This window comes from Pteropus medius, unplaced genomic scaffold, assembly GCF_902729225.1.
Source record: "Pteropus medius unplaced genomic scaffold, Ma_sr-lr_union100, whole genome shotgun sequence".
Classification (NCBI taxonomy): domain Eukaryota; kingdom Metazoa; phylum Chordata; class Mammalia; order Chiroptera; family Pteropodidae; genus Pteropus; species Pteropus medius.
In genome coordinates, this window is record NW_024351729.1 from 22629174 (window position 1) to 22642500 (window position 13327).

At 40.6% G+C, this 13327-nt stretch overlaps 1 protein-coding gene and 1 pseudogene across 1 annotated transcript in view; one reads left to right on the forward strand and one right to left on the reverse strand.

Moving 5' to 3' along the window:
* The first annotated feature begins 765 nt into the window (after positions 1 to 765).
* CYP27A1 (cytochrome P450 family 27 subfamily A member 1) overlaps positions 766 to 13327 on the forward strand; it is a 30810-nt gene continuing 18248 nt past the window's right edge. Inside the window, exon 1 of the mRNA XM_039844791.1 lies at positions 766 to 1502. Within this exon, the coding sequence (XP_039700725.1) occupies positions 1233 to 1502 (270 nt within the window). The 5' untranslated portion in view covers positions 766 to 1232. The remainder of the gene's footprint in view (positions 1503 to 13327) is intronic.
* LOC120587891 (uncharacterized) lies at positions 3236 to 3354 on the reverse strand (annotated as a pseudogene).

The following is a 13327-nucleotide window of genomic DNA, read 5'->3' on the forward strand; positions in this document are numbered from 1 at the left end:
AGAGATGAAAAAGTAATGGGTAGAAGCAATGTTTGAAAAGATATTGTCTGAAAGTCTCCCCGAACTGATGAAAGACATTCAGTTACGTATTTAAGAAACTCTATGACTCCTAACAGGATGAGTAAAAACAAATTCACAACTACCCCTATTAGCTGTCAGTCTAATTATTGTCCCTTTGAACTTAAAGTGCCCTTTCCAAGGTCTGGCTGCCTATAAATATCCAATTTGAAGAAATGCTCTCAGAACAAGCTTTACTATCCTGCCAGTTCTGTCACTAATGGATTGAATGATCTTTGACCTTGTGTTTTTCTCCATTTGTATGAGTCGTGTTTTTAACTTTTTGAAAAGTATACTTTAAATTTATGTGAAACAAAGAATTCATGAAATAACACTTTTTCTTCTTGCAATATTTTCTATACTATTTTATTCTTTTCCATCTATTAAAAAATAATTCCGGTCACACTCACTAAACCTGGTCTCAACCTGCAATATGAAAAACCCTGCCTTAGCATACTTGGGACTGGGTGGAAGTGGCGGGGAAAGGAAGAGGAGGAGAGGCTAGAATTGCATTAAAATCCCTGATATTTACATTTGTTCGTCTGTTTGCTTGGCTACCTGCTCCAGATATCAAATGACCTTAGATACTGGGCCGTTCTTTTGTTTCGTTTTGTTTCGTTTTCTCTCTCTCTCTCTCTTTCAGCGCTCAAACGCCGGGATCTGCGGGGGCAGGAGATGGGGGAGGGGAGTTCTGAGGCAAAGCTAGCGGCCAGTTTAATCTCGGCAGCGGGTTCCTGGGGTGGCAAACCCGCAGGTCAGGCAAGGGCCGGTCTCACTGGGTGGGGCCCCCCGGCCTCGTAAGCCTCTTGGATTCCTGAGAACTTTTTTGCACTACTGCCCAGTTAGGACCAAGCGAACTTCAAGTTCTCTTTCCGGCCAACGTCAGAGCTCTCTGAGTCTCCATAAGTCCGCCGGTGCATCTTCTGCCTTTGTGTTGGCTGGTCCTTTCCCCGAGCCGGGAGGCATACAGCGGGAGAAGGTGGCTTCAGTGTGCTCGTTAGGTCCTGTTTGGAGGGATTGAGGCCCGCGAGGAAAAGTAAACAGTAAGGGGCCTGGCGGTCTTTAGCCCGGCCCACCGGGGCTACTAGTGCCCTTGAACCCGCCCCTCTTGATCTGTCTCTGGGCGGGTTGCAGGCTCTCCGCATTTTCAGTCAAAAGGCGTGGCTGGGTGAGCTATGGATCGCATCGCCGCGCTGGGCTGCGCGAGGCTGCGGCGGCCGCTGCTGGGGTCACGGGTGGTCTGCTTTGGCCTCGGCCCACACAGGGCCAGAGCCAAGGCCTCGATCTCCAAAGCCCTCCCGGCGACCGAGACAGCCGAGGCTCCCGGGACCGGGCCTGGTGACCGGAGGCCTCGGGGTCTGGAGGAGCTTCCAGGACCAGGGAAGCTGCGCTTCTTTTTCCAGCTATTAATGCAAGGCTACGTTCTGCATTTGCACCATCTCCAGGTAACTGAGCTAGGGCCTCGCGACTGGGGAATGGGCGTGTGCGCGGGGACAGGGTTGCTGAAGGGGCGGAGATGTTGGACTGAAAGTGAAGAACATGGAAACTTAGCTCGGAACTGGCTGGGGCTGTGGTCTTAAACTGTTACTCTGTAAGGGTTATGTGCAAAGGGTAGGCAGAACCCTTTGAACTGAAGTGAACAGGTCGAGGAGTGGTAAGAATCAGGATACTAGGAAGGTGACTTGGGAGACTAGGTTTAAAGTGGACAGACCTTGAGAGAGGAGGGAACTGCCTTGGTAACAGAATGACAGATGCAAGTGTATAAGCTGCCAGATGTTACAGATCCATTGTTTAACTGTGTGGTGATATTGGCTACCATAGACTTCTTCCAAAGGAAATGGCTTCAGGAGGATTCCAGAGGTTTAGCAATTAGCGAGGTAAATTTCTACTTAGGGGGAAAAAGATGTCACTTCTAAGGGAGTAAAAACAAAATCATAGGCATTAAGGAAAAGGTGCAATTTTAAGAAATGTTATTAAGAAATCGATTTCCAGTGAGAAGAGTTTATTCAGTGGAACACTGATAAGAGGTGGGAATGAATGGATATAGACTTGTATCAATGGGCAGAGACTAGAAAACTCAATGTTGGTTAAGTTGGAGAGGTTTTAGGAAATGAATTGAATTAACGCACTCACTCTGCCCAAGGCTCTTTTTCAACTGTTTGGATTCAATGAGATGAGGCCAACATCCTCATGGGGTTTATATATACCTTTGGGGAAGAGGGAGGTGTGTGTTACATGCCACTGAGTTGGCTCCAACTCCTGGTGACCCTATGAATGAGTGATGTCCACAATGTCCTGTCCTCAACAGCTCTACTCAGCTCCTGTAGACCATGTCCATGGCTTCTATTATGGAGTCAGTTCGTCTTTTATTGGGTCTTCTTTTTCAGGCCCCGAGCTGGTCTGGTGAACAGACTGGTTACTATGTAGCTGTGCTGGACAATAGACAAAAAAGAGGAAGAGCTGTGGGGACTGGGATAGGACAGGCCTTTGAGGAGGGATTTGAAGACTAGAGTAAGGGCCCTGGTTCCTCTGAGGGGCCATGGTGGGCTCTGGAGCAGGCATGAGGTGAAGATGGCTGCCAATGGACACTGTCCCGGTTATGGTATACACGCAGTAGGATGGATTGGACAGGAGAGGTGGATGATGAAGGCTCGGGTATGGTATTATCTGAGCTACCCTCCAGAGAAAGCTAGAGTAGGAGTTGAGGATAAGGGAGAAAATGATCCTGAGCATTTGAAGGTCTAAACTGAGCACAGTCTCTCTATACTTGCCCAGGCTGCTGCCATCTCCCCTGGGACCTTCCCTGTTGGGCTAATGTTTCTAAGACTTGATGGGTAGATCCCAAGGCACTCAGACGTTGTTGAAAAATTATTCCCTTTGGGGTCAGCTCCAAGAAACGAAGCCAAGAAGGCAGAGTCCTATAAACTTCCTTTGCTTGATTTGACCTCTAGAAATTTGAGATGGCCAGTGTAAGTGTTCCAGGAATGGGAACTCGGGATTTCTCATCATTTCTCAGAGGGAGTTCACTGGAAAGTTTTGCTCAGGATTTTCTCTAAAGCAGTAACTATCAAAGAAATTCTAGATGGCCCTAGAAGGGGGAGGAGGAAGCAGGAGAAAGCCAGGAATGTGTGGCCTTTTATTTATTTAATTTATTTTTAAAATTATTTATTAGTATTTATTTCTACAGCACCTGGTCTTCCTAGGTGGTCTCCCATCCAAGTACTAACCAGGCCCGACTCTGCTTAGCTACCAAGATCAGCTGGGATCGGGTTTGTTCAGGGTGGCATGGCCGTAGACCACAGACCATGGCTCCACTAGGGCATGAACCCAGGACCTTCTGCGTGTAAAGCAGATGTGCTAACCACTACACTATGGAACCTGTGTGGCCTTTGAAAGGAGAGGCCAGGGCTAGGATTTAGGAGAGCCCCCTGGCTCTAGCTCTTATATCCCAAAGATGTGGAATTCCATGGACCTGGCCTGTCTTATAAGAAATATATTAGCCTTTCCCACCTACCACATGTGGCTGGTGTGAGTTAGTAAAACTCCTGCACATCTATAAAACCGAGTTAATACCCCTATTGAGGAAGAATGCATTCCAGTGACCCACTTTGCATCAGTTCGAATTTATTTAGTTGCCACTCACACTGGCTTAAACTATAAAGCAGTTTTATTGGTTCATATAACCAAAAAGTCTAATAGTTGGATGCCCTTCAGGTATAGTTTGCTCTAGAGATTCATGAGATAATCAATTTTTTCTGCAGTTCTCTTGGCTCTGCCATCTTGCAGAAGTTAGTTGACTGGTCTAGGTTAATTGCCTATCCCTGAACCCATCATAGTGGCCACAGGCATTCTCCAGTTAGCTTAGACCCATGCAATGTCCTAAAGCTGGGATTGGGGTCCCTGCCTCTAAACACAAGTGATAGGAGTGGAATTAATATAAGGGAAGCTGACCATAAGCATCGTAGAAGTTAAGGGGGTAGACTGGGAATTGGGACGTGTGAAAATCATGCTAGTCCATAAATGCTAATTCCATTCTCTTTCCTAACCAAAATAATGTCAAGAGTGCTGGAAAAATGAAATGTGAATATATGTTAAATTTACATGTAAGTTTATATGCAATTGATATCTTTCAGAGATGTCAACCCTAAGAACGATGAGATCAGCTCTCTATGCTGTAGCTCTTATTGTAGACTGTCTGAATTGGTGACCCCTCTTGTGCCCCCCAATTGTCCCATGCACATACTTGTCATTTCATGTATCATGTTTCTTTTTTTTAGTTATAAAATTTTTTGCTTGTGATAGAACTTTTAAGATCTACTCTCTTAGCAACTTTCAAATATATAATACAGTATTATTAATTATAGTCACCATGCTGTACATTATGTCTCCAGGAATTATTTCTTTTATAACTGGAAGTTTATACCTTTTGACTATCTTGACCTATTTTGCCCACCCCTCACCCCCTGCTTCTGGCAATCACCAATCTATTCTCTGTGTCTATGAGTTCAGTTTTGTTTTGTTTTTAGATTGTGCCTGTAAGTGAGATCATTTGTTATTTGTCTCTCTCTGTGTGGCTTATTTCACTTAGCATAATTCTTTCAAGGTCTATCTATGTGGTTGTAAATGGCAAAATTTCCTTCTTTATATGGCTGAATAATATTCCATTGTGTGTGAGTATGTGCGTGTACATCACATTTTCTTTATCCATTTATCCATTGATGGACACTTAGGTTGCTCCCATGTCTTGGCTATTGTATATAATGCCACATTGAACATAGGGGTACACATATCTTTTCTAGTTAGTCTTTTCATTTTCTTTGCATAAATACCTGGAAGTGGAATTGCAGGATCACATGGTAGATCTATTTTTAATTTTTATGGAACCTCCAATCTGTTTTCCATAGTGGCCGCACCAATTTACAGCCCCACCAAGACTATGTGAAGGTTCCCTTTTCTCCATATCCTTGTTAACACTTCTTATTTCTTGTCTTTTTGATGGTAGCCATTCTAACAGATGTGAGGTAATATCTCATAGTTTTGATTTGCATTTCCCTGATGATTAGTGATATCAATCACCTTTTCATGTATCTATTGGCCATCTGTCTATTTTCTTTGGAAAAATGTCTATTCACATCCTCTGCCGTTTTTTAATCAGATCTTTTTTTTTTTTTTTGGCCATTGAGTTGTATGAGTACTTTATATAATTTTGGATATTAACTCTTATCATATGTATGATTTACAAATATTTTCTTGGTAGGTTGCCTTTTCATTTTGTTGATGGTTTCTTTTGCTGTGCAGAAGCTTTTTAGTTTGATATAGTCTCACTTGTTGATTTTTGCTTTTGTTGCCCGAGCTTTTGGTGTCAAATCCAAAAAATTCATCACCAAGAATAATGTCAAGGAGCTTACTACCTATGTTTTCTTATAGAAGTTTTGTGATTTCAGGTTTTATGTTCAAGTCTTTAATTTATTTTGAGATAATTTTTGTGTATGATGTATGGTAGTCGTTCAATTTTATTCTTTTGCATGTGGATGTCCAGTTTTCCCAACACCATGTATTGAAGTGACTATCCTTTCCCCATTGTTTATTCTTGGCTCCTTTGTTGTAAATTAATTGACCTTATATGCATGGGTTTATTTCTGGGCTCTCTCTTCTGTTCCATTTGATCTATGCACCTGTTTTTATGCAAGTACATGCTGTTTTGATTACTATAGCTTTGTAATATAGTTTGAAATAAGGAAGCATGATGTCTCCAACTTTGTTTTTCTTTCTCAAGATTGCTTTGGCTATTCAGTCTTTTGTAGTCCATACAAATTTTAGGATTGTTTGTTCTATTATGTGAAAAATGCCATTGGAACTTTAATAGGGTTCGCATTGAATCTGTAGATTGCTTTGGGTAGTATGAACATTTTAACAATATGAATTCTTCCAATCCATGAACATGGAATATCTTTCCTTTTACTTATGTCTAATTTGATTTCTTTCTTCAGTGTTATAGTTTTCAGTGCATAGGTTTTTCACCTCCTTGGTTAAATTGTATTCTTTTATGCAATTGTAAATGTGATTGTTTTCTTAATTTTTCTTTCTGATTGTTCATTATTAGTGTATAGAAACACAACTGATTTTTGTATATTGATTTTGTATCCTGCAACTTTACTGCATTTATTTATTCTAACAGTTTTTGGTGGAGTCTTTAGGGTTTTATATATATAATATCATATCACCTGCAGATAGTGACAATTTTACTACTTTTTGATTTGAATGCTTTCTATTGCATTGGTTTGTAATTGATCTGTTTAGATTTTTTACTTCATGATTCAGTCTTTGTAGTTTTGTGTTTTTAGGAATTTATCTATTTCTTCTAGGTTGTCCAATTTGTTGGTGTATACTTGTTTATATAGTCTTTTATGATTCATTGTATTTTGGGGTTATCAGCTGTCACATCTCTTTAATTTCTGACTTTATTTATCTGAGTCCTCTTATCTTATTTTGTGTGTGTGAGTCTAGCTGAAGGTTTGTCTATTTTGATTATCTTTTTTAAAAAAACAGCTCTTAGTTTCATTAATCTTTTCTATTGTCTTTTTTGTCTCAATTTTATTTGTTTCTGCTCTGATCTTTGTTATTTCTTTCTTTCTACTAACTTTTGTGTTAGTTTGTTCTCCTCTTTTCTAGTTCCTTGAGGGATAAAGTTGGGTTATTATTTGAGATCATTCTTGTTTCTTAATGTAGGTATTTATCGCTATGAACTTGCCTCTTAGGACTGTTTTTGCTACATCCCATAAGTTTGGGCTTTTACCACTCTTTGCATCCTTTCCTCAAAGCCTCTAATCCCACTGTCCAGTGGACATCAATATCAAAGGCCAGATGATCTGTGACCTTCTGAACCTGGTGGGCTTTGTTCTGCTCAACACAGAGGATATCATTTCCAGCTCCAACAGCTCTACCACCAGGTCAGCCTCCTTGCTTTTCTGCAGCTCTGCTGGCAGCGTGAATAGCCCCATCGTGACTCTGGGAATGAATGGTGTCTGGGTGCTCCCTCCTGCTTGGTCTCCCCTGCCACTCATCTGCCCCTACAATCTATTCATGCACTACTGCCATGTCAGTGCTCCTAAGAGCATGTTTGTTTACATTGCTCCTCTGCTTGGAAATCCCCACAGGGCTTGGAGAATCAGCTTTCAACTCTATACATGGACATTTGAGAGCCAACTTCCTCTCCCCAAGCACCCCTCCCTTTAAGTTTTGGTATGCTGTATTTCCATTTTCATTTGTCTTTAGGTAGTTTTTGATGTCTCTTTTGATTTCTTCTTTGACCTAGTGGTTGTTCAGTAGCGTGTTGTTTAATCTCCACATATTTGTGAATTTTCCAGTTTTCTACTTGTAAGTGATTTCTAGTTTCATAACATTGTGGTGGGAAATGATGCTTGATATGATTTTAATCTTCTTACATTTATTTATGATTTAGTCTAGAAAATGTGCTCTTGAGAAGAGTGTGTATTCTGTTGCTTTGGGGTAGAATGTTCTATATCTATCTGTTAAGTCCATCTGGTCTAATGTGTCATTTAAGGCCAATGTTTCCTTACTGATCTTTTGTCTGGATGATCTATTCATTGATGATAGTGGAGTATTAAAGTCGCCTACTATTATTCTTCATGTCTGTTAGTATTTGCTTTATATATTTAGGTGCACATGTTTTATATCTTCACCTGTATATATGGCTTAGAGACAAGACTGTGAAGCTGAGAGGGCAGGGCCTATGTTTTTCCCACTTCTGTGTCCTCCCAGTGGCAGACACAGTCCAGGGCACAGGGGAGGTTCTCAGTAATGTTTGGCAAATGAATAAATTTCACATACCAGCCCAAGGGCTATGAATGGTACTGAGGAGTGGCTATATCTGGTGGTAAACTTCTTTGTGAGACTCTTCTCAGCTCCCTCATCTGGGTTATTTGATGTAAGATAGAATGAAAAAGAGACAGTAAGGGAGGTGGGCAGATTAATTAGGTGTGGCCTTTCAGGTTTCAGCTTTCCAGCTTCAGAAACTAAATTTTGTCAGCACGTTCAGCATGGGTAGACTATTGGGGACTGACCCACATTGGCCAAACCCACAGAAACGAATGGTAGACTGGAGTGTCCACATATTTCTTTACTGAGGAAATTGGCCCTCACAGGGGTTCAATCACATAGAAACTTCCTATTCTAGTTATCTATTGCTGCATAACAAAGTATCCCAAAAACACAGTGGCTTAAAACAACATTTTGTTATGCTTATGATTTTTGTGGATCAAGAATTTGGGCTGTACACATCAGAAGTGGCTTATTTCTGCTTATAAAGCACAATGGAGTTGAGCTTTAATTCGAATGTCTGCAGATTGCTAAGGTAGCTCAATTGGGATCATATATCTGGGCCTTGGGTCTAGCTTTTGGTTGGCTTCCTCAGTTTTCCTCCATGTCACATATACCAGGGCTGGAAATTCCAAGATGGCTTCTTTTATTGCCTGTTTAGTGCCTGGGCTGGTTTGGCCAGAACAGCTGAGTATCTCTTTTTCTCTCCATGTGGATAACTTGGGCTTCCCTACAGCATGGTGGTCTCTGAATAGTCAGACTTCTTCTAGAGTGCTGGCTTCCCTCAGAGCGAACGTTCTAAGAGACAGAAAGTGGAAGTTGCCAGTGCCTTAAGGCCTGGGACTGGAAACTGGCACAACATCATTTCCACTGTAATTATCCACCAAGGCTGCTGTAGAGCCCACTCAAATTCTAGAGAGGATGTAGACCTCACCTCTTAATGGGAAGAGTGTCAAAGAATCTGTGGCTATCTTCGATCCACCACATCCTCTTCCTAGAATCCAGGTACCTAAGGAGAGACATTGGTAACTACATTAGTGGACTGCTGGCGTGCAGGGACCCCAGAACTAAAGGAATATAATCAGACAGAAGGAAATTTCATCTAGGCCTTGGAGAAAACTGATTTAATGTGCTTCTCTGATGCCTGTCCATTAGGTTAAATATCTCTCTCTTGAGAGATAAAGGCTGCTAAGTTCTGGCTGTTTGGCTCTCCTCTTTGGGTTTTGTAATGGCCACTCCTATTCTGTTAATACATTCTTGCTTCAGTTTGGCTAATATCAGTGATTAGATGGATTTTCTTCCCCAGTACTCACATTACTATCAAGCCTTTCAGAGATTATCCTCCAGTTACACTGACTTGGCTTACATGTTTTCATTCTCATCTGGGAAACATTTATAGGTTGCCCTTAAGGCTGTAGCAGAATTAAATATACTGCCTTTAAGCGCAAAGGATGAGAAACTTGAAACTAGATGTTAAAGTAAAAAATGTGAATCATACCGACTTATGAACTGCACTTCTAGAATTTTTAATTTATAGATAAAGAGATATTTATTTGAGCATATTCGAGAAAGCAATATCTTTGATTGGGAAAGATTAGAATGACTAATATGTCCCAGTAGGGGACTAATTAAATCAATTATAATACATTCACGTAATGAATTTTATGCAACCATTAAAAAGAATAGGGGTGGACCTATGTGTTTTAATATGAATCACTTGACAGAAGATGTGAAGAAATGATAACATGTCATCATTTGCAGATAAAAAAGAGTGTAAGGTATATATATATACATTTATATGTTTGTATGTGCATAAAATATTTCTTGGAGGACACAAGAAATTTGTAATGATGGTTGCCTGTGGGGGTCTTGGACTCTGGAGGTGAGAATTAGGAGGAAGACTTACTTTTTATTGCAGGACTTCTATGGACCTCCACCGGAGTTTCTTCTGGCTTCACCCTGCCCAGGCATAGTTCAACATCAAAAGAACACAGAGAGCAGGAGATAAAAAGATGTCTGACCAAGTGCCTCCTCGTCCAACGTAATATTTTAAGGTCTTCTGATGCCCTTCCTCTTTTTCTGTCTAGGTCCTTACTTTTAGTGTCTCCTCTGTATCGACATCCTTTTCAACTCTGCATCTATTGCTGATCATCCATTCCTTGTTCTTAGAATACTCTCATTGTCCTCCAGCCCAGCCCAGCTGGTAGGCAAGGTGTGCTCAGAGTATTGAGGTTTACCTCTAGGTGGGTGAGGGCTGTGGGTGGTAGGTGAGCAGTCCTTCAGTTTTCCTCACAGCTTCTCTGAGGGGCATCCCAGGCAATGCCTTTTCTTAGATCATTCTTGGATCTTCCTCTACCCTCAACTTATTATTTCTCTTATAGTGCAAAATCAGAAGGACATTCTTACTGTCCAACTGTCTGGTAATTTATGACAGTTCTGCCTTCTCATATAAAAACACATTTTTTGATTATCGAAGTGGTGGCTGCACACTGCACAAAAAAGTGGGTTTTTTTAATTTGTTTGTTTGTTTGCAGCTTTGTGAAATAAAAAATTTAGAAAAACGTCAAATGCCCACCACCAGGATAAATAAATTGTGATATATTCATATAATGGAATAATATACAACAGTCATAAAAAATGCACTAACTTTTTATGTAGCAATATAGAACTCAAAAACAAAGTTGAATATAGAATGATATGTATAGTAGAATACTATTTCTATAAAATAAAAACCACACAAAAATACTATAGGCTATCATTGGATACATATATGTAGTAAAATTACTTAAACATTGACAGAAAGGATATACTTCAAATTCAAAAGTTGCTTTGCGGAGGAAGGGCAAAGGGAAGGATAAGAAGGAGAATTTGTATCTGAAATGTTTTCATTTTTAAAAAGATATGAAGCAAGTATGACAAATATTAATAGTTCTTAATTCTGGAGGGTAGGTACATGGATGTTCATAATGTTATTTTCTTTCATTATTCATATTAAAAGATTCATAATAACAAAATACAAGTAATTTTGCTCATTACCAGTCCAGATGGTGCCACTGGCTTGGTTTGAGCTTGGAGGAGATCATTCAAGGCAAAATTTGGAGCAAAGAAAACCTGGGAATGGTGTTAATTATTTAGCACCTTCATTCACTTTGAAATGTGAATTCCACTCTTATGAGGGGATTGAGGCTAAAACCCTGACAACACTTTGATAACAGGAGACCTGGCTGTCCCAGATGGACTCCTCTTCACCTTTGACCCTGAATGGGCCTCCTTCCTGGCATTTGTCAGTGTAGGCATCTGACAGATCTCTCCTGTTTTTCCAACTGATGGCTACTAGCTTTTAGGGATAGGTTTGTTGACACTTGCAAAACAGTTCTTGGTATTTGCTAGTTCACTTTTGTCCTCAGGGCTGTTTACTTGTTGTTTTAGTGTTGTTTTGCTGTGCTGACAATCTGCCTAAGGAGCCTGATAACAGTAAACTAAACAGGTCGCTAAGTAAGAAAACAGAACATTGCAATGCAGTATCAGTTTTTTCAGGGGGAAATTTTGGAGGATTTTAATGTTCTTTTTTTTTTTTTTTCTTGTAACAGCTTTATTTATTATACAATTCACCCATTTAATAATTAAATAGTTTTTAGTATCTTCATAGTTGCACAACCATCACATTAATTTTAGAATATTTTCATCACCTCAGAAAGAAACCTTATACTTCCCATGTAATGACCACATTCCCTATGCTGCTGACCTCCCTCATCAGCCCTTGGCAACCACTAATCTACTTTTGGGATTTGCCTATTATGGGCATTTCATATAAATGGACTCATTCAATATGTGGTCTATTGTGAAAGCCTTCTTTCAGTTAGCATGATGTTTTCAAGGTTCATTCATGGCATAGCATGTATCACTACTTTGTTCCTTTTTGTGGCTGAATAATATTCCATTGTAGGATATACCACAATGTGTTCATTCATTCATCTGTTGATGGATAATATTTGGGTTGTTTCTACTTTTTGGCTTAGTATTACTTTTTGAGTTTTTAAGGTACATGCAACTGTCAAAGATAAGCATAGCTGGACATTAGTTAAAGTGGTGAAAACAGATTTTATTCAGTAACTACTGACAGCAGGACAGAGAGATAAACTCCATTCCAATTTGTGCAGAGATGACTGGGCGTTTTAAAGGGAGTGTGAGGGAGTGGGGAGGAGTATCAGCAGGGGCTTGAGTACAGTCAAAGAAGTGAAAAATTACAAAAAACAGGAGAGGAGTTGGTCCCTGTGAAACTCCTGGGTTTGCTAAATGGTGCTTATCTTATTGAAGTTAGGCTCCTGCCCTCCCACAGAGACTGGGGGACAGGAGCCCTATCTTCAGATGTTGGTTGGAACAAGCAGGAATTCTTTTGACAGCCTTGAGTTTCCCTAGGTGGGCACTTTAGGAGAGTGACAGTCATTCTAGAGGTGACCTGGAGCTGTTAGAAACTATGTTAGCATGTTAAAGGTTTTATAGGCCAAGGTTGAGTCCTAGTTGAGAAGAGGACTAAAAGGAGCCTGATTAGAATTTAGTTCAGGAGAGAATCTTTTTCACCACCCAAAGCTAAGTTTCCTAAATTTGCAGCGTACCATTTGAAAATCTGAAAGCTATGGCACTTTGCTACAGCAAAAAATGAGTTTATGAACAACGTATTGCATGAGATTTCAGCTCTCCATTCCCTCCCTGCCAGCCTTTGTGCATACCCCAGGTTATCACCCCTTGCCTTGGAGGTAAATTAGTGCAGTTCTAGGCACTATACCTATAATTGAGATAATGGTCATAATGGTCTGCCTTGGGTTACGATCTCAGCACATGGATAGCCACAGTGCACCTTTGGGATCAACTAATAGTATAATTCTTTTTTTTAACTAATGAAGAAATGTCATGCAAGACAAGGCAGGGCCAAGGCCCGACTGCCTTAATCAGTAAAGATACAACAAGCCATATTTAGATTTAGATATGTTAGTGTTTATGTAGTGAAAGGAAGAATAAGGCAAAGGTTCCAGCTCCTGGTGACCCTTATTCCTCCCACTGGAACTTCTCCAACCAGATGACTGTAATGTGAGTTGCCGGGTACCCTGCTGCTAAGGAGACCCTTCAAGACAGTAGCTAAGGGGCTTTATGTTCTGCAGCTCTTTCCTGTAGGGGTGGACCGAAAGCCCATGTCTCATCAGAACCCAGGAAATGATAAGAAACTCTCATGACAGCCTCCCAGAAGAGATAGAGAGGTGAGTTAGGGGTGGCCTCTTAATAGGTCCTTACATAAGGTTTGAGTTCTTGAGGTATGGCTCAAATCTTCTCATGCATGGATATGTTCAAGATTGCCCTGCAACTCCACCCTGACTTTTCATGTATCAGCCAAAATTGCTCAGGGTCATATATCACCCCATCAGATAGATATTCT